Source organism: Malurus melanocephalus, unplaced genomic scaffold (genome assembly GCF_030028575.1).
Source record: "Malurus melanocephalus ecotype Western Australia unplaced genomic scaffold, MMel_1.1 scaffold_146, whole genome shotgun sequence".
NCBI lineage: Eukaryota > Metazoa > Chordata > Aves > Passeriformes > Maluridae > Malurus > Malurus melanocephalus.
This window is the reverse complement of record NW_026623378.1, coordinates 960988-985689: the sequence shown is the minus strand read 5'-3', so window position 1 is coordinate 985689 and position 24702 is coordinate 960988. Positions and strand designations below refer to the sequence as shown.

The 24702-nt window shown below is 37.5% G+C and overlaps 1 protein-coding gene across 1 annotated transcript in view; it reads left to right on the top strand.

Moving 5' to 3' along the window:
* The window catches only part of BMPR1A (bone morphogenetic protein receptor type 1A), a 38329-nt gene extending 13897 nt beyond the window's left edge, over positions 1–24432 (top strand). Inside the window, exons 2-12 of the mRNA XM_057371406.1 lie at positions 1421–1627; positions 10180–10342; positions 11667–11769; positions 12256–12355; positions 13184–13283; positions 14101–14245; positions 15326–15518; positions 15891–16188; positions 16665–16840; positions 17333–17463; positions 18554–24432. Of these exons, the coding sequence (XP_057227389.1) occupies positions 1561–1627; positions 10180–10342; positions 11667–11769; positions 12256–12355; positions 13184–13283; positions 14101–14245; positions 15326–15518; positions 15891–16188; positions 16665–16840; positions 17333–17463; positions 18554–18679 (1602 nt within the window). The 5' untranslated portion in view covers positions 1421–1560 and the 3' untranslated portion in view covers positions 18680–24432. The remainder of the gene's footprint in view (positions 1–1420; positions 1628–10179; positions 10343–11666; positions 11770–12255; positions 12356–13183; positions 13284–14100; positions 14246–15325; positions 15519–15890; positions 16189–16664; positions 16841–17332; positions 17464–18553) is intronic.
* The last annotated feature ends 270 nt before the right edge of the window (positions 24433–24702 follow it).

The window sequence follows — 24702 nt, the reverse complement described above, 5'->3', positions numbered from 1 at the left end:
GGTGCTCTGGACGTTTGCACGGCGCGTGATTCCGAGCCCATCCCACCACAACCTGGCAATAATCCTGGCAAAGGCTGGGGCTGCCGTGGTGCTGGGGGCACCCGGCTCCCTCTTTGTGCCTGCATTAGGAAGAAGTCAGAGACGTGTGAAAAGTAGGCCAGGGGTCGGGSCGGTGCGGCGCGCCCGCCGAAATTGGAAGTGACGGACACCTCCCGGCTCAGCCGCTAATTTGCCTCCATGTTAAATGCCTCCGCAGACTCATTAAAATGAAAAGTTCTTGGGTCTCGCCGACAGACAGATTGAGTTATTGATGCTGGAAGCGGCCACCAACAGTAATTGCTGCCCATCCCCGAGCGAACGCCCGTTCTGGCATTCATGAGCAGCGCCAGGCTGACAGGGGTCAGGGGGGTCAACCCCACCGAAACGAGGCCGAGAAGAGGCAAAATCAGCCCTCTGTTCATCTTTGTGCAGCATTGCTTTTGTTGCGAGCAACTRTTTAGGTGTTCAAGCTGCTTTTTAGTCCTTTGAGGCCCAATTATGGTCCCCTTGTGCATCACCATTGACAARTTCTGTAAGCAGAACGTGACCACAAATATTGCAGTCTGAAAAAGTGACTTCTTACTCAGTTTGGCTGTCTTAGCTGTGTGTTCACCACTGCACGAGAGTAGAATTATGTTTTATTTGTGGAACAAATGGCGTGTGCATATGGTAGTGTAGTTTTCAGGATGTGTTAATTTGCACACAGCTTGGGAATCCAGGATGTCACGAATTTGGATTGCAGTTAGTGTTGTCTTTTTTTCTTTAAAGATGCAGTACTATTCTAGGAGACAAGAGTAACAAGATAAGTGTATTAGGTAACTAAACTAACCATTAAATTTAATACAAATTTGSTTTTCATTCAGCAGAGAGGCTGAGGTTTTTTTTCAATAAAGCTTCCCTTCCAGCAGTTTTCAACAGGTGGCCYAACATGGTGTTTCTTTTTCCCCCCTCAGTATTATGGGAAATCACCACTTGAGTTTAATTTTTATAAAAATAATTAAAAGGAGTTTTCATTTCTGTAAAGAAAATAGTTTTCAAACAGATTCACATGCTAATCTGTTGAGTGCTACCTTTAATAGCTGTATGCAAGTCTAAAATTACACGGCTGTGACCAGTGAGTTTACATACTTAATATTTTTTTAAATAGGAATGTAAAAACATCTCTGTGGGATGTTACCAGAAGTGTGTATTTCAGAAGAACCCTGCTATTCAGTTAAATAGTAAACATAGCTAACGTTTTCAGTTATTAACATTAATAAACATGAGGAGTTTTTTGTTGGTTTTGTTGGTTATGCTCACCATGGTGACCATCTTGAGGGTTTTTTCCTTGTTTCACAAATACGTGAAGTTTCTTAACACTTTGTTTTATTGTATCTTTCAGGAAACARAGGTGGAAAAGTTACAGAAGCATCTTTGCAGTCAAGCACCAAATCTCSTATTAGGCTTCACCGAACAGACTGAGCTTAGCATTTGTCAAGCAGAAGGGCCGGTCRCCCTCACAGGAAGGATTAAAAGTGAACAATGACTCGATTGARAGTTCATGAGCAATTGCTTGGAGCCTATCTGCTTATCATTCTCCATGTTCAAGGTAAATATGTACCAGTTGAAATAAGTTTATCTTTTTGATTTGTAACAGAGTTGTGTGTTTTCCAGTGGCTGAAGTAGGATTTTTTTTCTTTTGCAGGCAGATTACTTTGGCTTGACATGCCATATAGATGCTTCCCTAAAAAGAAGGACAGTGGTCATGCATTGTAGTATAGATTAGGTCTATTTTGTCAAATACTTAAATAGAAACAATATGAAGAATGCTTAGTACACCATGGAGCAGCAGAAGTGAAGGTTTGACTTGCTGAATTTCAGTTCCCTGTATGTGTGCATACTTGATCCCTTAACTTGACCCACTGGAGAACTTGCAGTGTGTGGCTCCCAGCAGCCTGGAGGTAGTGTGGCATAACTAATCTAAATTAACTTCTTGTGCCTACTTAATGGGCCAGAGGCTATGGGCTATTCACTAAAGCCCTCGTTTTCAGTGAATGAAGATACTCATTTGTATATCTGTCTTTCAGACACCAGTTGTCAAAAACCCCTCGAAATCCCGTTATCATTAGAATTGTAACACTTCTGTCAGATTGGGTTGAATTAAAAAAAAWAAAATGCAGCAGTGCCCTGCATGTCCAGCAGACATGTATATCCCTAGCTGGTCCCTGTAMGTGTATTTGTTCTCCCAGCTCTGCAGTTCTCATGTGCTTAAATACACAGAGTTTTCCAGGTATTTTCAGGATAATAGAGAAAACGAATTTGGTCCTGACATCTGAACACTTGAGTATAAAAGGTTTTATATTCTCATTCTGTATTTAGATCAGTTACTGCTTATACTTCAATTTGAGATATTATATGAGATACTTTCAAGAGTAACAATTCAGTGAACCTGTTAAAAATGGGGAGAGGAGGAAGCCTGGTAAGTACTCAAATGCCAGTCTTTTTGTTCTGTTTCTGGTGTCAATCTGCAAATTAGATTGAAGAATGTAGCAGAGCTGTCTCTTTCAAGACTGTGCTTGRTACAACTATTTGGACAGAAATAGCCCAGTTTTGGGTATAGTTGAGGTTTGTAGTACAGATTTACAAATATTTGCATATTGCTGCAAGGTGCTTAGATTGGTAGTGAGCATAAAATAAAGGAAATTTTGCTGAGAAATTAGGAAAGAAATTTTCACTGAATGTRGTTAAGTATTAGAACAGGCTGYCTGGGGAGGTTGTGCAAGATACATCCTTAGCAGATAGTCAGAACTTTGCTGCACAACCTGGTGTAATGTGAACTTGGTCCTGCTTTTACCAGGTGGTGATAACTTCCAGATCAATACTGAGGGAGTTCTGAAAGCCATGGAAAAGCTGAGCTTATTGAAATGTTGTTAGTTCTTTGCAAATTACTTAGGGGCTTTTCTTCAAACATACAAAATATGTTTGGTTCCAGGGACGGTGAGGAAAAAAACAGTCACGTCTCTGCTTTTCCCTAGATTTGTGGGGGAGGAATGAATTAAGTTGATWGTCATAAAACATTTGAAATTTTTATAGGAAAGGGACAATTTAAAGTGAGAAGTTTAAACAATTGAAAAAGTAGTTTCAACAGATGTTACAAAACTGCATCATAAAGCAGTCAAGAGAGGTGAAGAAGATTCTTTATAAAGAATTGAAAAGAATTTGTGTGATTTACAGAAAGTAGGGGGAAAAAAGTAGAGAAAGTAGAAACCAGTGTGTGTACTTTCAGTGTGTGGTATCCAGCTTAATGGTTCGCTTTCTGCGTTGTTGTTTTTTTTTTTTTTTGGAGGCTTCTTCAGCATGTTAGGAATTTCAGAGCTTACCAAGAGCTGAGAGAATGATAAAAGCAAGTGTATCTGTGTTCCTGCGTGTATATATACATACCAGATTCCTTAACAGCTAACTTGAAAAAGCAAGTGGCTGCATGTGTTGATTAATGTGAAAATATTCTTACAATAACAACAGAAACCATAGGCAGTTCCATGACGTTTCTGGTGAAAGGCATAAATTTCTCAGGTTGGTACTATGCAGCAGGGGGACTCAGTGGTTACTCTTTGGATTGTAACTTTATAGCTTATGGGACTTCTTCACGTTGAGAAATAGTCAAGAATAAGCCTGTGTTGCAGATGGACAGATTTAATAGCAACCTCTTCAAAATGTTTTTGTATTTCCTTTCTTGGCAATAGAAGTCTTTTACAGTCTTTCAAGGCCTTTGCAATACCTTTAAACCTCAGACTTGCTCTGCATCTTCATCCATCTCCTTTTCTGATTTAMGGTGAGAGGGTATTGGCTTCACCTGCAGTTGTGACTGCACTAAACAGGCTTTGTCTTCGCAGTAGTGCAGTGTTTTCCTTCAGAGAACCTGTTTTAATTCAGAGTGGAGTTCTTTCTTTCTTGTTACAGTGTATTGATGAGCACATCTGATCAATATATGTAACTGGGTAGCTTTTWAAACCCTTATASGGTTKTCTTGRTTTGAGACAATGTTTTCAGAGAGAAATGTTACAGGATAAATGTTTCCTCTGAAGTGAAAARGTTTGATAAWTTTTTCCCACCAATATGAAACGGGAGTTTGGGCCAATGTGAARAGAAAAATAGTTTATTAACAAAACAAGGTGCCCACAGGACGCTGATTTAAAAAAAAAACTGAGTAACTGTTGGATATTTGTGTTGCAATGCACGCGGCCCCCTCTCCTCCACAGCCGCTCGGCAGGTGGTGCAGAGAAAAGATGGCAGCTCCTGTCTCTGGGAAAAAGAAACAAAAGGAAAGGTCTRCATGGCCACTCAGGCAACAGTGGCAACCTGGTGGTAGTACTGTCCTCACTGTGCATGAAACAGAGGGCTCGGTGTGCTTTCCTCTGGCCACTTGGCTTCTCTGGAGTCCCTGCCGGCTCCYGGCTGTTCAGCGTTTGCCTCCTGGTTCTCGGACCGCAGCGCCGCCAATCTGTTCCAGAAAATCCCAGGAGTCACAGAAGGGGTGGCAGTCCAGGGAGAGCTGTTTGTCCAAGCTAACAAACCCGAGCTAGCTCAGCAGCAACAACGTAACTCCCCTGTACACAGGAAGCAGAACTCCCGCAGCAGTACTGAGCTGAGCTCCAAAAGCCCCCGGCAGCGTGGCAGCCCCGGCTTTTAACCACCCGCGCTGCCTTTCCAGCCACCCCTGGCCCTTCTTCTGGGTCACATTTAAAGGCACAGACACCTCTTGGGCATAAAAGCTGACGGAATTATAGGAATATAGGATTGGCACAAAATCAACCCAAGACAACAGTTTCTCAATTTCAGGTGAAATAGTTACTGAATTTGAATGTATAAACTAATCTGAAACAAAATTCTAAAAGCTATAGAAGGAACCTACCATTGTCCGTAGCTGATTAATTACTTGAAACACTAGTTGTGTTTACTGATGATTTCTCCAATTAYTCATTGTATCATACTTTAAAATGTGGGCAGCAAACATGTTCTTATGAATTTGATTAAAGTTCTTACAAGGGATTATTAAAAGTTGATCTATTTATGTATTAGAATTTTGCATTTAGGTTTAAGTAACTATTCTTTGAAAATCCATTTAATTTAAATTAGAATGCAGTGTGCGTTTTTAAAGTAAAATACACAATTTTCATGCCTCTGGCTTTTATATTTAGTACTTAGAGCAGAGTAGTTTCAGAAGTGACTTGGGAAAGGGAAGTGGGAGCAGAGGCTGAAGACTGCTGATTGGAAAGTAAAGGAGCAAGGGCTGCCTGTCTGTGTTGAACACTGGTGTAGGTCCTGGGAGAGCTGGAAGAGCAGGAGAGAGGTTTTAAACAGTAGTCTGGGAACATGCTATGATTTTTAGGAACCAGTTCTGCTAGATGGAGCTACCTCTAACGTGCCTGGTCTTTGGAGATCACAGCCTTGATACATAAGAAAGCACTATGGGGAGAATTATGGTTGGAATGCCAAACACAGAGTTCATAGAAGCATTTAAGATACTTTCTTTGTACTCATACAGATTTTCTGGTTCAAAAAAAATGTCTTTTTAGAGCAAGTGCTAGTATTGTATTCAAGCTGTGTCAGTTGTACCGAGGTTTAATTCACCTAACAGAACATGTTAAATCATTTTGAAAGTTTGTGATAGGCAGAAAGGTGAGWTGTGCTTACTGGAGTGGGTGATTTTGTAGTATCCTAAAGCAAGTAAAAGTCATTTAAAACCACCACATAAAAATGTCAAGGTATGTTTTTTCATAAGGAAGGCAAATGAAGAGCACTGGTGCAACTTTCATCTTGGACGAAAAGAGCCCGGTGCAAGTGAGCCCAGGACATCAGCGCCAGCAGAGAGGCAGGTGAAGGGGCACTTCTGACAAAGATTCTTTTTACTTAAATGTTGAATTTCTTGGAGTTTACAAGCATGGATCAGACTAGCTACAGAGAAATGCCTCTAGCATTGTAGTTCTGCTAGGACAAATCCCTTATAAGGATAATGTAGTCTGGAATAGAAATGTTTTTATGGGCAGCGTCTACATTACGAATTCAGAAAGTTATCAAATGACTGCTATAGGCYATAGTGGACCTTTATTTGTGGAGGAAGAGCGAATACAATTAAGTAAAAAAACTGTAGACATAATTTGGCTTTTGCATTTGTCTTCTTTCATTTACTGCTGTCTCTGCATTTCATAGAGCTGKTTTTTTATGGGTTGCAGAAATCTTTTCTTAGATCAGAAGACTTAATGAAATTATATCTGTATCCTGGCATTGAGTTGCAAGCAGGTTAACTCGGTTTTTAGTGATTCGTAACACTTCAGTGTCACGCACAGTACATTTTTAAGATTTATCCAYGTTAATATTCGTATTTGAAGCATGCTTTCAAGTAGACTTAGATTTCTAACCTAGTGRGATTTTTAATATCCTGTGCTTCTTTGAAATACATTTTACAGTCTTAAATTATTTTCTGTGATGGGAAGAAGTCGTGCTTTGAATAATTTATATTTTTGATCAARGGCTGGATATGAGATATTGGCAGGTGTTGTTCTGTTTTAACAAATTATTTTATASTAACTTCTGAAATTTTTATTTCATTAAAATAATGTTTAATTTAAAAAAATAATGCCATTTAAGTGTTGTCCTATCTGTAGCGATAGTTCACACTTCTGGAAATCTACAATGAATGTATGATGGGGCCAAGCAAATGACAAAATCAGAACTTGAAATTCTATCAGCTTTTTTGCCACCAGTATCTTACACTGTGTTTAAGTGAGAGGAATCTTCCCTCATGGCTCTGATATGTCATTGAATGCTGTAGCTTTGTAATGCAGTAAAATGCACATTACAGAGYAGTTTGTATGTTTAGAAGTCTATGATACTATTATTCTCAAGGCTGGATAAACAGGGCAGAAGTGATTCAGGATCTTGAACAAGTCCTCCATGTGTGATAGTTCATTTGTTGCTAATGTCTTTTTTTTTTTTTTTTTGCCCTGCCACCTCGGTGCAGTTTACAGGTGGAGGTTAGGAAAGATGGAAAGGAAGCTTTGCTGTGCCTGTAGTCTCTGGATGCTGCATTTCAGTGCACAGTACATGGCATTTACACCTCTGAAGGTTATGTGAGATTTGTGTATGTATGCTTCTTGGCTGTACTGCAGAGTCACAACTGCATATGTTGTGGAAGAGACTAATTACATCATTGGGTAGTGCAGTCCCTAAAACATGATCCTCCCTTTCACAGCTCTCARAGGGAAGATGCAGGAGTGTGAATATCTGAGAGCTGGAGCTCAGAGGGTAGGGGGATAAAGCTTGAAGCAAGATGGCAAGATGTTCTTTAGGCCTGTCCTTAATTCTCTCTTGTTCATTTACTCAGGAGCTATTAACCAGGAAAAACAGCACTGAAGCATCCTGTGAGTTCAGGACCTTCATCTGCCCTCTCACCATCTAAGGTGGATGGAAGCCAAGGCTTTCCACATTGCACTCCCATTCCCATACCTAGCAACTTCAAAATGGAAACTAAGCTGTCTTGAAGTGCTGAGGATGAATTGTAGTACTGCAGTAAAGGATACGGTTCTGGGTGATATCTGGGTGGAGGCAATCAAAAGCTATTTCCTGAAGTGATCCCAAGAATCCTGAAAATTTCCCTGTTCTCTTCCCTGTATGCTCAAACTCCTGTTTGAAAAGAGTTCTCTTTCCAGTCTTGGAAAGCAAAAATTCAAGAGTGAAGTGATTTTATTTTTTCCCCACTCTTTGTGCAGTTCAGGTATTATCTGCTTGAGGAAAGCAGCCTACTATGGAGTTTCACATTGCAAAAATAATGAAACTGTAGTGTGTTTCTGCTTTGAATAAAAATCTTTGCTATAGAAACCGTGCAAAAGGCAAAGATGCAGCTTCTTTGAGAATACAGTTGTCTGTTTTGGATTTTATTTGGTATGTGCTCTTCATAAATCTTGTAATGTTATGATCCATCATAATAAATGAAGAGGGAAAATGTAATTAATCTCACTTTTCATATAAAAAGTTGGTATACCTGTAGTGATGCTTCAGTGTTAGTTTGCAAAGAATTATACTGCTTTAAAAGATGCCAGACCTGCAAAAAAATGCTGTTCATTCTGTTCTGAGCTAGGAGAAGTCATGCTTGAAGGGTTCCTTGGATTTCTCATCTAATAAATTGAAAAAAATATTGCATTCAGTGGTCAAGGTAGGAAAATGGATGTAAGACACTGATCATTACAAGTCTGAATACTTGTAATGTGTGGAATGTTCCTGAAGATAAGGGGAGTTTTGTAACATTAATTGGGAAGGATACCTTAGTCATTCAGGAAAAATAGAAAGACAGACAATATTTGTACATATGCAGTGGATTTTCATCTGAATGTTAAGTAGAACTACCTGTTCTCTGAGCAGGTAAGGATCTCTTAAAAGTGAATACAGAATGTTGCATAATGTCTGTTGCACAGTATTAATTTTATCTTTCAGTTTATGCTGGGAAGAACTATATGGCAAGACACRGGGGGTGGATGGAGAAGCTGTTTCAGTTGTGCAGAATTCCTCTTGGTTTAGATCAGAAATACCTATAACCTACTGTTWTTCTAGCACTGGACCTTGTTTCTTGTTAACAGTCTGTACATATCAGGACTATTTAACTTGGGCATTACTGAAGTACCATTTGAAGACCACATGCTAAATAAAACACTGCTAAGTGATTTCAGTGTTTAGGAACATGGTGTATTTCTCAGGATATGCTCTCARTTGTATCCAAAAGAAGCACAGTTTCATTTGCTGCGTTGGACAGTGCACTGGGTGTGCTGTGTTAACCAGATGAGGAAACTGTAAATTTGCTATTTTCAGAGCAGGAGGATCAAATTTCACAAATACTTTGCTGGGCATTTGTCTGAATGACATAGTGGCTATTACAGTAGAGTGATAGAGACAGAGGGCTGTATCTGCACAGGGTTTTAATCGGTTTTTTCTGCACGAGTTTCAGGCAAGGTACAACAGGATGCTAATGTTGTCATCACTCCACAGCTCTTGTTTGCTAGGTTTGACAGGAAACCACAAGCATCTGTTCCAAGAGACCGTGAGTTTCCTGGTCAGGTTTCTTCTCCTTAAAAAAATWGAAATTTTTATTGTAACCTCCATTTTTTTTACTAATAACCGTATTTGTAAAAGCTTTTTCTGGTCCTGTCTGGCTCATCTTATCACACTGAGCCTCACACAATGCCTTGCTGTGATCTGTATCAGTGCAGGTGATAGTTTGTTCACAACTCTTCTGTCTCTATTTGGTTCATACCTTGAGGATTCAGAGCCAAAGTGGTGAACAGAAAGAGACTTCCTGTTGGTAAAATCGTGTCTGATAAAGCTGTAGGAGATGGGTAAAAATGTTCTCATCTCATGTAGTAATCACATAGCATATATTTTTTCTGGATGTTCTTCACAAAGAAGGAAACAGATGCGTGTTTTCTTCTGAATGCCTACATTCACARAAGCACTTTAATAATCTGAACAAGAACAAATTATGTTTAACTCTGCCACTGTTGAGAAACTGAGGGCTACTTGGAACATGATGTAGCCCTGTTTCTATTCTGTGAAAGATCGTTTGGATGGATGTTCATGTCATTTACCAAAATTTAATTTGCAAACAAGATTCACTTCAGCTGTGTTTTGAAGTACTAATGTATACAAAGATCAAAAAAACCAAGAGATTTTGGAGTTATTACTGCTCTTCCATGTGACTCTGAATCTATAAAAAATTACTTCAGAAAATTAGAAAATTGCATATTAAGTATGTTCAGTCATGCATAAAATTATTCTTGTTGTGGTTATCAAGCCATCAGCATTTTTTTTTTCTAAACCCATGAGTGAGAGAAGCTTTCTTCAGAAAATTCTGRCCAGTTACACCACTACTTTTCTGCCCCACCCCGAAAAGAGAAAATATCTTTCTGTTTACATTGATTATGGTCGAAGATCTGCTTTAAGGTACAAAATACTTCAGATAGGTATTTCTGGAATAAAAGTATCGACTCAGATTTCTACCTTAATCTTGGGAGAGGAGATTGCCTTGTTGTCGTGTTTTGCCTGTAAAACACTTGAACAATTATCGAAGAGATTAAAACATACTTTTTTTTTGTTGTTTTTTTTCATGTCCAGGTCAAAAGCTAGACAGCATGCTTCATGGTACGGGAGTGAAGACAAATTCTGACCAAAAGAAACAAGCGAATGGAGTCACACTTGCTCCAGAGGACACCTTACCTTTCCTTAAGTGCTACTGCTCAGGACATTGCCCAGATGATGCCATTAACAACACATGCATGTAAGTACTGCATTCSGGATGGAGAGGCTCTTTGAAGAGGATCATTTTGGCTCTTGAGAGAGCAGACTACCTCTAGAGGCTGAGCAAGGTTCTCTCAGGTGATCTGACCATAATCGATTAGACATTCACTGGTTCTGAGAGTGCTAAAACTCCTGGTCATCTCTGTGCAAACAGTGCTGTTCTCACCACACCTTAGAACCAACTGGTCATTTTAAGCCCAGCAACTGCTTTGAAGGAGGGAGGTTTTAAGTAACCCTGTGGTTTTTTATAACTGGTATTAAGTGACCCAAATCTAAGCCTTCTGACGCGACCACCTGTTTGCTTATTTCTTCACCTAGCAGTCAAAAAGGTAATGTAAAAAACAACATAGGCATTTACTGAGAATTCTTTCTGATGCGTGTGCAATAGTTACAGACTATGAAGGAAAGGCAGGGGAAAATGAAGAAAAGCCTGTGGACATGTAGAGACAGGAGGGGAGTTTTTTATCTTTTACAGGCAGAAGAATCCTAACAGATTCATGGCAAAGGTTATATATATATGTGCTTGCTTAAGGTGGTTTGTTTCATGTTCTGAAATGTCCTCGCTTTGCCTTTTTTTCTCTTCATTTGCAATTCTGTGTTCAAGGCCCTTCTGTTTTCTTCCTTCAGAATTAATATACACAATTGAAAACATATTACTTGTTTCTGTACTTCATGTCCTCACTTAAACATAGTATTCAGTCTCTCTAAAGGTGTCACTTGGCAGATAAGGCAGTTTTTATAGAACCCAAGGAGGTAGAATAAACACTGCTGTCTTTTTAAATGTAAATACAGGCAGTAACTTATAAACAGTTTTGAACTGAGAACACGTTCCAGTATTTTGTTTTTCAAGCCCTTTGGTATTTATTTATTGGCTTTTATTGCCCTCTAGTGTATGCAGTCAGTATAGGCCTTACTATTTGTCTGACCTAGTGACTGTAATAAGTTATTATGCTGATAATAAAGCTGTTAAAAACACACTGTGTCCATTTGCACGGTATTTTATGGCATTATGCTTTCTGAATTAATTTAAATAGATTTTTTGGTAAACAAAATTATTTCTAGGTTTGTTTTCTTTACTATCTGTGTTGAGAGAATGCATGAATATTTGTGAGAATATTATCCCCATTGTGTTCTATTTGAGAATACTGTGGGGGTCTCTTATTCTCACACTGGATGGTAACCACTGTGTTAARGAATTTTTCCAGAAGTTTTCATTCTACTTTCTTAATGGGTTCTTGGTCAGTTAATGCTGCATATTAAATGACAAACATGCTGGTAAAGCACACATGATATGTTTATTCCAGAACTAATGGGCATTGCTTTGCTATCATTGAGGAAGATGAACATGGAGAACCCACGCTTGCTTCTGGCTGCATGAAGTATGAAGGTTCAGACTTCCAGTGCAAGGTGAAAAAAAAAGAGATTTAAACAAGTGCCTTACTTTGTTTTATTTTCATGCCCCTCCCTCTTTTCTATGGCATTCTGAAGATGTTTTTAAAGCAAACTCTGCTGCTATGATGAATATAAGAGAACAACTTCTAAAGGGATTGTCTTTTTTGTGTTAAGAGCAGTATTTATTTAACATTTGGTTAACTAGTTTTGACAAAGGTCAAGACTTTTCCCATAGTTCCCATATTTCCCCAAGAAATAGCAACTTAAGTAGAAAACTATCTATTTCTGTGAAATACAAAAAAATGCAAGATCAAATGTAGGCACTCAGAGATGAGATGTCTGTCTGCCACGGCAGATTGGTCTCCTGCATCAAATGGTGTGGTTGAAGTGCCTTTTGAATGAAATAGCTTATGCTTTTSTCTGTGCTGTGTTGTAGCTGTCACATCCCCGTCCCCATTTTAGATTCAAAATTGCAATGTTTGTTCAATTCTTCTTCAACAGGATTCGCCTAAAGCACAGCTACGTCGAACGATTGAGTGCTGTCGTACTGATTTCTGCAATCAGGATTTACAGCCAACRTTACCACCTCTTGACAGTACAGGTAAACAACTCCTGTATGTTCATGCTGCTGCTAAGAAATGCTCTGTAGGTTCTGTTCTTCCTGATCAATAGTAGAAATAAGGAGAAAATGTAAATATAATATTGCACAGATCTAGTTTTTTCCTCACTAAGTAATTTCTATATGAAGCTCTGTACTACACTTCATTTTCTGTTTTCAGTTTTCCTTTTTTGCCACTCTCAAGTTAATCTTTTCCTCTRTCAGTCACTCATGGTATTTTTATTCTTGTTCTTAGTGTGCTCATATCTTGATCTGCATGTGATCTTTTYGTCTGTTTTTATTCTGTTTCCACAGTCTGATTCTTTTAAAAATGTTTTTCTTATATTTTACCATTATGAATGCCATCATAAAAAAAGTATTCTGACCTTGTTAACACCTATTTATTGCAAATTCATTCCCTTCTTTCTGACATTCCCAGTGAAAATAGTTTGTTTTCATGTGCTTACTCATTCATTGCTAGGCAAGTCGTACTGGTTTAATTGTTGCTTTATACCTTCTCAGAATCTTACTGCTCTAAATCTTYCATTTCTATTTCTAACAAACTAGCAAGAGTCAAACAAAACCAGCAACTCCAAAATCTCAAGCTAAATCTTTCTTTCTTTTTCTTTTTTTCATTTTTCTTTTTTTTATTTTTTTGGTTGTCATCAAAATGAAATTACCCTTGCTTTTCTGGTAAATATTTACTTCAATACACAGTATATGAAAACATACCTAAATAAACTGTTTACAGTATTTGTTTAATTAATAGACTTTGGAAACTTTCTCTTTTTTTTTTCTTTCTACTTTTTTCTTTCTTTTTTTGTCAAATAGATGGACTTTTTGATGGCAGCATTCGTTGGATGGCACTGTTGATTTCTATGGCAGTCTGCATAATTGTCATGGTCATCTTACTTAGCTGCTTTTGTTACAAGTAAGAAAGCACTTTATTGGCAACATTTTTTATTTTGCATATCGATATAAACAGARCAGTTAGTTTGCAAATGTGCTCAGTTAATCATGTGTAGATTGGGAACAGTTGTAGTTTAATTTCACATTTCTGTGGGTAGCAGTTTCTATCACTATGTAAAATGAAACATTCATGGCAGAGAATTAAGGTGAATTTGATCTTTTCTTCTGGCTATAAAGTRCACTTTTGTGAGCTACACATAAGTGATGCTATAGCAAATGGTAAACAGGAACATGTTCATCTTTTATATGTTTTGGGGTCTTCAGTCACTTGCAATAGTTAAATTTCATCTACTTCTAAGATTTTCCTTTTTCTGCTGTGTTTCCAAAGTAAATAATTGTCCAGCTGAGCTATGGCAATCCATTCAGGTCCTTCTGTCAGCCCCACCCCTGTGCTGGAGGTGGTCACTGTTCTAGCAGTTTCCAAGGAAAGGTGCTTGTGTCAGCCTCAGCTGTCGTAGTTCAAGGTTCTGTCTGCTCATTTAAACCWAAWTCAGCATTGTTGTGCTGGTAAAACYTGCTGAGAGCTGAGTATTTAAAAGTGTTGGGTTTCCACCTGACTGATCATCAGCTGACACACCTGTACATTCATTACAGCAACTTCTTAGCATTATAAAGCTATGGAATTTACCTTTCAGGAAAAGAAAAAAGAAACAGTAAAATCTGATACTCTATTTTTATTTTTGAGGAATTTTCTGTATTTAAATAGCTCTTTTCCTAGATCAATTTGTTGCACTTTGGAAGTGTTTTGGAGCTCAGTTTAACTTACGTTACTTTTGCAGGCATTACTGTAAGTCGATGGCAAAGAGGCACTGTTATAATCGGGACCTGGAACAAGATGAAGCATTTATTCCAGCTGGGGAGTCATTAAAAGACCTTATTGACCAGTCACAGAGTTCTGGGAGTGGATCAGGRCTACCATTATTGGTAAATCATAAACTAAGATTTTTCTTCACTGCATTTCTCTCCATCACATACAAAGTTTGGTTTGTATCTAACACCTTGAACAAAGCAGTTYGTTCATAGAAAATGCTAAGTATTTTATATGCCATTGATATAAAATGATGAAGTATGAAAATAYAAGTTTAAAGTACATGTTTAAAGCCCATCTTCCCATAATTAAAATGAAGTGCAAAATTAGATATGCTGCAAAAAATCTGTTGCCATTAGCAAAATTCAAGAAAACTTAGAGCCTACAGCCATCAAGACAAAAGTGCAAGAAATTACATGTGATCACAAGTATCAAATTGAGTGAACTAAGAGATTCTATGTTCTTAGTATCCAYTGACCATTAAAATAGATTTGCTTTTTTATTAAAAGAGAAGTATTCAGGGAGACTTTMGGGCAACCTTCCAGTACCTAAAGRGGCCTACAAGAAGGYCAGAGAGGGACTTTTTACAARGRCGTGTAGMTATAGTATGAGGGGAAATGGCTTTAAACTGAAAGAGAGARGGTTTAGATGGGATATTATTMGGAAGAAATTCTTTACTGAGGATGGCAAGGCACTGGARCAGGTTTCCTAGAGAAGGTCTGTATGCCCTGTGCCTGGAGGTGTTCAAGAACAGTCTAGATGGGGCTTTRAGCAGCCTGTTCTATTGGAAGGTGTCCCTACCCATGGCAGAGGGGTTGGAAGTGGATGATCTTTAAGGTTCTTTCCAACTCATTTTGTGATAGTTGGTCATCATTTTTTTCATTCACTGTCCTATATAATACTTGAATGAAAATTAGCCAGTAAGACAGATGACTTATAAAATAGAAATAGAATACAAGAGAGTATACCCAAATTCAATCAGAAGTTGAGATTGGAGGTAATAGTAATGAGTCCCAAATTGGAATAGTGAAAAATTTCATGGAACAAATTTTACAATGGGATCAAAATTTAAAGCAGTCCAAGCTTGACAGGCAGCCTGGCCAGGTACTTTTGGTTAACRACTGTTTCYCTYCTCCACATTACAGTTTSTTCTTCCTTTCCTTTCTTTTTAATTTTGGGGCTTTTGTCTTTCTTAGGTTCAGCGCACTATTGCCAAACAAATTCAGATGGTGAGGCAAGTTGGAAAAGGACGATATGGTGAAGTGTGGATGGGCAAATGGAGGGGTGAAAAAGTTGCAGTCAAAGTGTTTTTCACCACAGAAGAAGCCAGCTGGTTCCGAGAAACAGAGATTTACCAAACTGTTCTCATGCGCCACGAAAACATCCTCGGTAAGGCAGCAGAACATTGCTTGGCTGCTGGAGGGCAGGTGTGAGGGTGGAGGAGCTCTCAGTGGGTGGCTTGAGGGATCTAAGKCTGCTTCTGTGGAATAACCAGATGGATTTCCCTTAATGTGTGCTATTAAAATGTAATTGAAAGGGCATAATCTTGTTTGGAAACRTGTCTGCGGTCTCTTTGCTGGAAGACTGGACTGGTATCTCACGTGCAGATGGAATCAGAGCTTCTGCGTGATTAGTTTTCATAAGGGGAACATGTATCTTCTGATTCAGTTCAGAAAACACAGCTTTAGGAATTACCACTGAATCTACTACATAAAAAATGGATGTACAAATAAATAATTACTTGCTTTATGTATTCCATAGGTTTCATAGCAGCAGATATTAAAGGCACTGGCTCGTGGACACAGCTTTACCTGATCACAGATTATCATGAAAACGGATCCTTGTATGATTTTCTGAAGTGCACTACGCTGGACAACAGGGCTCTGCTCAAATTGGCCTATTCTGCTGCGTGTGGCCTGTGCCACCTACACACAGAGATCTACGGGACACAGGGCAAGCCTGCCATTGCACACAGGGACCTGAAGAGTAAAAACATCTTGATAAAGAAAAACGGAACCTGCTGCATCGCAGACTTGGGACTTGCAGTCAAGTTTAACAGGTAGAAGGAMAAATCCTCTGTAATGGGAAGGCTTTCATGTGATTTTTTTATTTAATGCATTAGATACCTAGTTTAAAAGGAAGACAGAATCACTTGGTTGCATGATTGCTCTTTTTTTTTTTCAGTTTTGAGAGTAAAATGTTGTTCTTGAATGCAGGTAGACGTCATGGTGAAAATAATTTGTTAAGAAACCATGAAAATACTCTTCTTATGGAAAATAGAAGTTTTGTAGAGGAAATGAAGAGGGGACTTTTTTTCATTCAAATCTAGCCTTTCATAGTAATTGAAATCACGTAAATTCTTTCATAGAGAAATTGAACAGTGTATAGATGTGATGCTATAGCAGTATTATTAAATACTTTTATTATTTCAGATTTTATGAAGACAGAGAATTGTCTTTTTAGTGATTGTGTCTTACAGGATTTCACACCTTGTAACAGTGTATAATTCACTAACTTTTTAATGTTTTCATGTAGTGACACAAATGAAGTTGATGTTCCCTTGAACACTAGAGTGGGGACAAAACGTTACATGGCTCCAGAAGTCCTGGATGAAAGTCTGAATAAAAACCATTTCCAGCCATACATCATGGCTGACATCTACAGTTTCGGGCTGATCATTTGGGAAATGGCTCGGCGCTGTGTCACAGGAGGTAAACTTAAATATTCTCTATAAAATCTGCCAAGCCCTTCCCTCACTTTAGCAATGCTTCACCTGGAAATAATATAATTAACTTGCTGTATCATGAGGCTTGTTTTCTTTTAAAGAAAACACATRTTTTTGTGTCCTGGCTTTGCTTTTGCTCTTCTTTTGTATCTTTATAGGTCCTCRACCTGTATTCTTCTTCCATCTTACATTTCTCTGTGCTTCTTTGTAGAATGTAGTGGATTAGAAAAAGCCAAATTCAGCATTTGGTATCAAAATCAAAGGCACTACAAGGAATTAGTAACTACTAAAGCCAATAGTCATAATATTTGAGCTTTTATGGTAAATGATTGTTGTAGTGAAATTTTCAGGTTTTTACCATAGTAAAACAGCGTGGCACAAAATKGAGTTAATTTTTGCTCCTGACTAAGGAAATCCAAGAGTAGACATATAGATTTATTCATTTGAATTGATCTTAATGTTTYGCAATTCTCTCCAGGTATTGTTGAAGAATATCAGTTGCCATATTATGACATGGTGCCAAATGATCCATCCTATGAGGACATGAGAGAAGTGGTGTGTGTCAAACGCCTGCGCCCAGTGGTGTCGAACAGGTGGAACAGCGATGAAGTGAGTGTGCTGAGAGGAAAAGCTTCTCCAGTTTGTTCATTAATATGGGAGGGTGTTTTAGTTTAATAAATATTAAAATGTTGTAAAACAGGGACTGCCTTCAGATATTCTGATACTTTGAAAACCTCATAGCAATAGTAGGAGAACAATTCAAAATATTGTATTTTTAATGCATCTATTCAGTGATCCAATGGGAATAAACCCTAACCAGCATCCAAGTGCTTTAATACTGCTCTACTTGAGATAATCTGTTTTAGATAGTGGAATATATTTGGAGTTTTAATTGAAGCTAAAACTCCAGATGAATTTTTAATTGATTTTATTTTATAATATAATAACCAATATAACTTATTAGTTTGTGGCATAAGATATTTCATCAAAGATGAACTAGTTCCTTTGTGGATTTCCTCTTTTTTTTTTTTTCCTTTTTTACTGTTACATCACAGGACAGGCTGTGGTATAATTCAAATAGTTTAATTTAGACATGTTTTTAAAGGGCCACGGCTTGAACACAGTAAATAAGACATAATAATGTAATGATAAGACATAATAATAAGTAATTATTTCACATTGTAAGTCAGATATGCTGTATCTATTCCTCCCCAAGTCCTYGTCTTCTGTGAATTCCCAATTTTCTCTCATTTTGTATTTTGACTGCTAAAAGAACTGTTGTCACATCTTCATTTTCCATGAACAAATTCTCTGTGGTTTTCCAGCCACATATGTGGAGATTTTTCTGCTTGCTGCTGCCATATTTGTAGCACTGTTCTTGAGTTGTACCAAGAAGTTCTGATAATGCACCATGGGGAGGCTAAATCAACGCTTGAGTTAGTTCCAGCTGCTGTAATACTAGGCAGTGAGGGAGAGGGAAAAGAAGGATTGGCATGGGGATTTGGGGTTTGTGGTGGTTTGAGTTTTTGCCCTCAGTAGATCGCTTTGTAATTGTTTTCTGCCAATAATTCTGCAGAAAATATGGAAGTTGCACATTTGGACTTGAAAGTTCTGTGATTTGAGCTTGACAATAAACCAGAATTAGACACCTCAGATGTAGCAGTTGTTGCAACAGCGTTCTTTGTTTTTCCTTTTGCAGTGTTTAAGAGCAATATTGAAGTTGATGTCTGAGTGCTGGGCCCATAATCCTGCCTCAAGGCTCACTGCTTTGAGGATCAAGAAGACACTTGCCAAGATGGTGGAATCACAAGAYGTAAAGATTTGACATAGGAAACTGACTTTGGAGAGCAAAGCTGGACTCCCTAGATCTTCTCACTCCGACGTGGGTGAGGAAGATAGAAATAGGAAAGAGGAAATAACTGAGATTCAGTATATTTTCTCAGCACACTTCTACAGGCTGCTAAYGAAATCTTCCAGTACTTCACAGACCGTGGTGCTGAGAGCTCTGTACACTACATGCCATGGATACGGACAGCCTTGAGAAAATACACGTTTTGTTTTGGTTTGAGCTGCATTGAGACTTCAGTCATACTTAGTGAGTCTCCAGTGAAACTCTGGGTACTGAATTGAATGTTCAGATTACAGTGCTTTCTGTGAAAGCCTAACAAGCTATATGGATACAACAGAGATGGAGAATATAAGCTTTTTTTTTTTTTTTTTGCCTTCTACCTGATAAAACCTAGTCAATCCATACCAAGTTTTTGTGAAACAGCCTGTAGGTTATCAATCTGTTTGTGATACTGCTCAGTTTAACAGTTCTTTATGCCTTTATGTGTGTGCCAGGATTATTTTGCTGTCATTTGGAATATATAAGAAACCATTTAAATGAACAAAGTTTTATGGTCAGGGTTCCATGCGTTTTGTGGTTCCACAATTAGAGATTTGCTACAGAATCTTTTGCCATTAAGTTATCTTCAGAAATCTCAGTTTTAGTCTTGTTTCTGTTTTTGTTTCTGTCACAAGGAGATCTGCAGAAACGTATACCATTAATCAGTTAAGGAATGCCTACCTAAATCTGTAAGGAGCTTGAAACAATCTCTTCTCGAGGTGTAGGCTGTCCTGGTCATCTCACAGTYTGAGAGCTCCATAACTGCATGTCTGAAATTTGTCATATTTTTTCACAGTGCCACATGCAACCAGCATTTTTGCCATAGAATGCTTTACATCTTAGCAGAAACACCGATGGTGATGTGTTTTGCCTTCCTGCTGTATTGGGATTCATTGATAGGTGCCTGTCATGCTCTGGACTACTCCCCACAAAGGAGGGGCTTTGTCATCTGTAGCAGGATGCTCTTTTGTCATTTGACAAAACCAGGCAGAGGGTGAGTTTTGAAAGGCTTGAGAGCAAGTGTGATTCACAGACACAGAAGAGGGAAGGCAGGGAGCTCTGGGTGCTCTGAAGATTAGAAAATGCAGCAAAGGTCAAGACCAGGAGAGCTGAGTRTGTGAACTGTCGAAGATCAGATCCACAGCATGCAGAAGATTTGGGGTGCCCTGCTGTAGACACAGGAGGCCACATCTGTGAGCCACTTAGTGGAAGTGAAGATTTGAGACAAGGTAAATCAGTGGATGTTTTAAGTTCTAGTTAAGCACGTTTGGGAGGAATGGCATTGAAATTAATTCKTGAAGATACAGTGCGTTAGTGCAATTGCAAAACTTGGTTTTGTTGTGCCAACTGTTTGACCTGCACAAGAAACTGAAGTTCCKCCATTTTCACCACTGACCCACACAAGCTGGTTGGAAGCCAGAACCCTCCATGAGGTTACTGTAAGGCAGAAATATGGATTTATAACTCCTTTGGCACTTGTACTTGAAAGTTAGAAAATAGTACCATAACTCAAGCTGAAGCTTCAAAGCATGAATCATCTGAAGAATGATCGCGCAGTATTGGATCCATCGAATCTATCTGATAATTTAAGTGCCTATAACTTTGTACTGTAAATCTTGTTCTAGATAACTTTAAAAAGGGAAGTTATTTATACAGTGTGTTTTGTGCTTTAGTAGGAAAAAAACCCAAGAAAAACCAAGATATACCTAATCCTAAGTACATGTGTACAATTACATATATGCACACACACACATGCCAGATTWAAACTTCAGATTGATCTATGCCAGATTATTTGTTATCTTAAAATATATACATGGGTATTATTTTCATGTGTTTAAATTTCCCTTGAAAATACAACTGATAGAAAGCAATGTAACACAGAACTAATGTGATTTGTGAACCAATACAGCCTTCTAGCATGTTACTTTTTTGTTTTCATCCTATAGTTCCCATAATGTAAATGGTCAGGCAAAAGATTGCAGTATTTTTATTTTCTATTGTGATGTACAGACTTTATTTAACAGTTCTACATATTTTATAGAAAACTAGCTATTTCGAGGGACTTTTTTTTAATAAAGTCATTACTTTTGTTTAGTAATGCCTTTAAGTATTAATATGTATTCTGGCTGAAAAGTTCATAGGTGTGTCAACTTTAACTTATTTGAAAACAGCAAGAGATATACAATATTGTGCCACAATCCTCATGATAAAGGGCTTTTTAAAAAAAAAGTTTCTCCGTCCATTGACAAGAAATATGTGATGATTTTGAAATTGTTAATCATGTCTTCGCACATAATTTTTGCACAGGTAGTTGGAAAATTTTTGGTATAAGCCAAAAAAATGTAAGGGATAAGCTTTTTTATTTCCTTCTCTAGAATTTTTTATCAATAAGAAGGAAAAAATGTTTATGTAGGTACCCTGCTAGCTTAAACTTTCAAAGCATGGAGGTCTGTTTAAATTAACCCCGTCCTATTTAGGATGAATCTGTCATTTGTTTTAGAAGTTGCCACATCGTTACGAGCTGTAAACACGTTTTGAGGATTTTTTTTTTTTTAGTTCATTTTCCCAAGTCTTTAGGACACCCTGCTGAAAGTATAAATTTTAATAGTTTGTTATTTTTCACTTATTTCCTTTTCCATTGTTTAGGTATATGCAAGGCAATAGGATGGTTAGACCCCTTAGGACCTAATTTAATTTACACTTTTACTTTAGCATAGAGTGAACTGACTGCTGCTGCTGATTTTTTGAGAGAAAAAACCATCTTTTTTGCCTTAAATGTAATTTTTCAGCTTTTCAGTTAGTCTGTTCATACTCAAATGTATCATGCATGTGCTGAACAGGAGCTTCCTTGATTCTGATACTCCATGAAATGTTAAGACTAAAGGATGTCTATACTGATACTTTATTTGTATCAGTACAGTAATTGATAACAATTATTTGGGGAAAAGAATGTGTTTAAAGTCAGCCTCCTAATTTTTACATAATTAAACATAATTAATGCAGACTCCAAAGGTAAGTTGTTACTTTATGTGATCCTGTAGAGTTCAGAAACCCTTAAGGACAGGGAGGGTTATAGATTTCTTCTGTTGGACTGTGATTAATCTCATTTTGCTGGTGAAAATTTTAAGCATTTGTCATCCAAAAAAATTTCCTCCAAAACTGCAAATGTATTTTCATTCTTTTTTGTTTGTCTAATACAAAAATCAACTGTGTGAWAAATATCTTGGGGAGTATCAAGACCGCCTTGGAAGTTCTTAAACACTCATAAGGATGGATTTTTTTGTATTTAACCTGTTCCTGAGATTTTAGTTAGATGGAAATAATTGGAGTCACTTGATTCTTATTGTTACGACAACTAAAATGAAAGTTTTTGTGTTCCTGGTTAACTTGTAAATTCCACCAGAAATGTGTTAGTCCTACAGAAAAAAATTGGCTTACATTCTGAGTTTTACTTAATGTATTTTTTCCTCAACAAACAGACAGTTTTCCCAATATCCAACACTTTTTCCCATTTATTTTCTTAATTAGTCTTTTTTGAGGTCTTGAATGAAATGTAAAATTAATATTTTAAGTTACCTCCATAGTAGTCTAGAATCGAATTTCAGATCTTGATCTAAAATGACCATTTGAATGTGTTTATAAAACAAATCATTCGGATACATTTCATCTACTCTCTCTTAACAGACTGTATTTTAATGGTCTAAAGTGTTTGAAGAGCAGAGATATAAAGTTAAAAAAAAACATTCTTTTGCTATTGCAGATATTTTTAAAGGGAAGTTACATGCACATCTTCTGTGAAATATTAAGATGATTAAGCCTTTCCTCATTCTCCTGACAGTGCCTCTGAGTCCRAGTGTTTATCCTGTGCCCACAATCTTTATTCCCAGTAGGGGTGATGTCTAAGAACAGCTGGCAGTGTTGTACAGTACGGTGCTTTATGGAACCATGGCAATCAGCTGTGGTTGTACAGCAGAAGTAGAGGGCACATTACTTCTGATATTTGACAAATCTAATGTAATTGTTGCTTTGTAATATTTTACTGTTTAATGCAATTATAGAAGCCCACATCATGTAGTGACATTTGTGCTCTGACATGACATGCCCAAAATGAAATGTACTATATTGTATACAAGAAGAATAAATAACATTGTAGTTAACCTAGAGAAGATGTAAATAAAATATGAAAGAAGAATGGAACAAGACAAATGGTCACACTCTTGTGTGTTATATGCCAGAAGTGTAGAATACTACTTTAAAAATGTAACACACTAATGTATTTTGTACAGCATCTGCTTTAGAAGGTGCCTTATTGAGTTTACCATTAATTGCTTGTTCTGTACACAGATTATGTCCAATGTATCATTTTTAAGTAAATAACCTTATTTTAGTACACATTAGTAATGTGTTTTGTTACTATAAGATTTTGCCTTAAAAGTGTAATGACTTGGAAATCATAATACTGTAACTAAATAATTCCCTACTTTTTCATACTTCATTTATGGTTTCCCCCTCAGTCTCTGAATAAGTTGTCAGTTATTGCTTTCATTGGTCAGTGGTGTTGAGAATTATTTGGTGCTCTGTAAGTTCAGGCTTTCTTCTTTGCACTAAACTTGTGTGCAACGGTAAAAAACAGTGTTTCCTTCTCCTGATTTTTATCCCTGTGTTGCAGCAAAGCCAGAAGCAAGTCAAAATCAAATAATGCTTCTATTTGAACATATGCAAGCTCCCTACATGTTGGTTTTATCCATATAAATTTGCCTCAAACTTATCAAGTAAAAAGAGAAAAAAATAAAGGGATGGGGAATTTTGTAATTGYTTTTTGTTCCCTCTGTGTACAATGTTCTTTTTGTGTAATGTATCCAAATTAAGAGATTTTAGTTTAATATGAATACGTACTGTTTGCTGGAAGAATATGCAGGTGCCTCTCTGTGTCCTGCTAAATTCACTCTGGTTTTTATGATTCGACCAAATGAAGATCAGCCAAGGGGATATCTCGCTTGTGAGTGCACAATTATATAAATGTCAGAATTTGTTTTCTAATTGCAGAAATGCATTGGCTTCTATTCTTCATAGAGTTCACCTTTCATTTGTAAGGAGGAAGAAGTAAGATCAGTTTCTGTTCTGTTTTGGCCTTTAATCAGGTATAATCTTAGATTTAAATATTTTTTTTTTTTACAGCAGCTAGAAAGGTTTGGTATCTGAACATCATACAAACTGTTACTCGTAAATTACTAAGACAATTATAAACCTTTATTTGTTTCCCCTATACAATCAAGTGTTAAATTCTTGCAGTAGAGTTCTGGAAAGTGCAGTGGAAATATTAGATGATGTAATTTCAAACTTTTCTTTCCTTAATACATAACATCAGGAAATTGGACTACACAAAGTTTTGGTCTCCTTGAATTAGTATCTTGGCAAAGTAAACCTTTTTCCTATGGCTGTGGCCACGATGTTGTTTGTGGGATGTCCTCACTGATTGCAGCGGTCGTGGTTGGATTTAAAAGTGGGATTTCATGTCGGCGTTGCAGGAGGACATAATGAAAACTGGGTAAATGTTTGTGCCCAGCCGTGTGTAATGAGCAGGTTCCTCCCGGTGGTGTTTGGCGAAACGGCCACAGGGTGCTGCTGTATCCTAAAGGAAGAGCTTTCGGCAAAAAACTGGGGAGTTCTGAGAAGTGAAACGCAGTTCAGCTGTTTGCTAATAATAAATATCAAAATGTTCTCCTTTATATRTCACAATGTTCTCCTTGTATATTTGCATACGTTTGACACGTATGTAAAATACGTTACGGATGAGCTTCCATCAGTATTTAAGAACTGAAACAGCTGGATCCAGTGGAATTTGTAAACACAGCTGTGCTAGGATATTTTGGGGGCATCCCAAAAAGCAAATCGACTAGGCAGCAAATTGAATCACAAGCTTTTCAATAGGTAGCAGAAGTATCACTAAATTCAGAAAG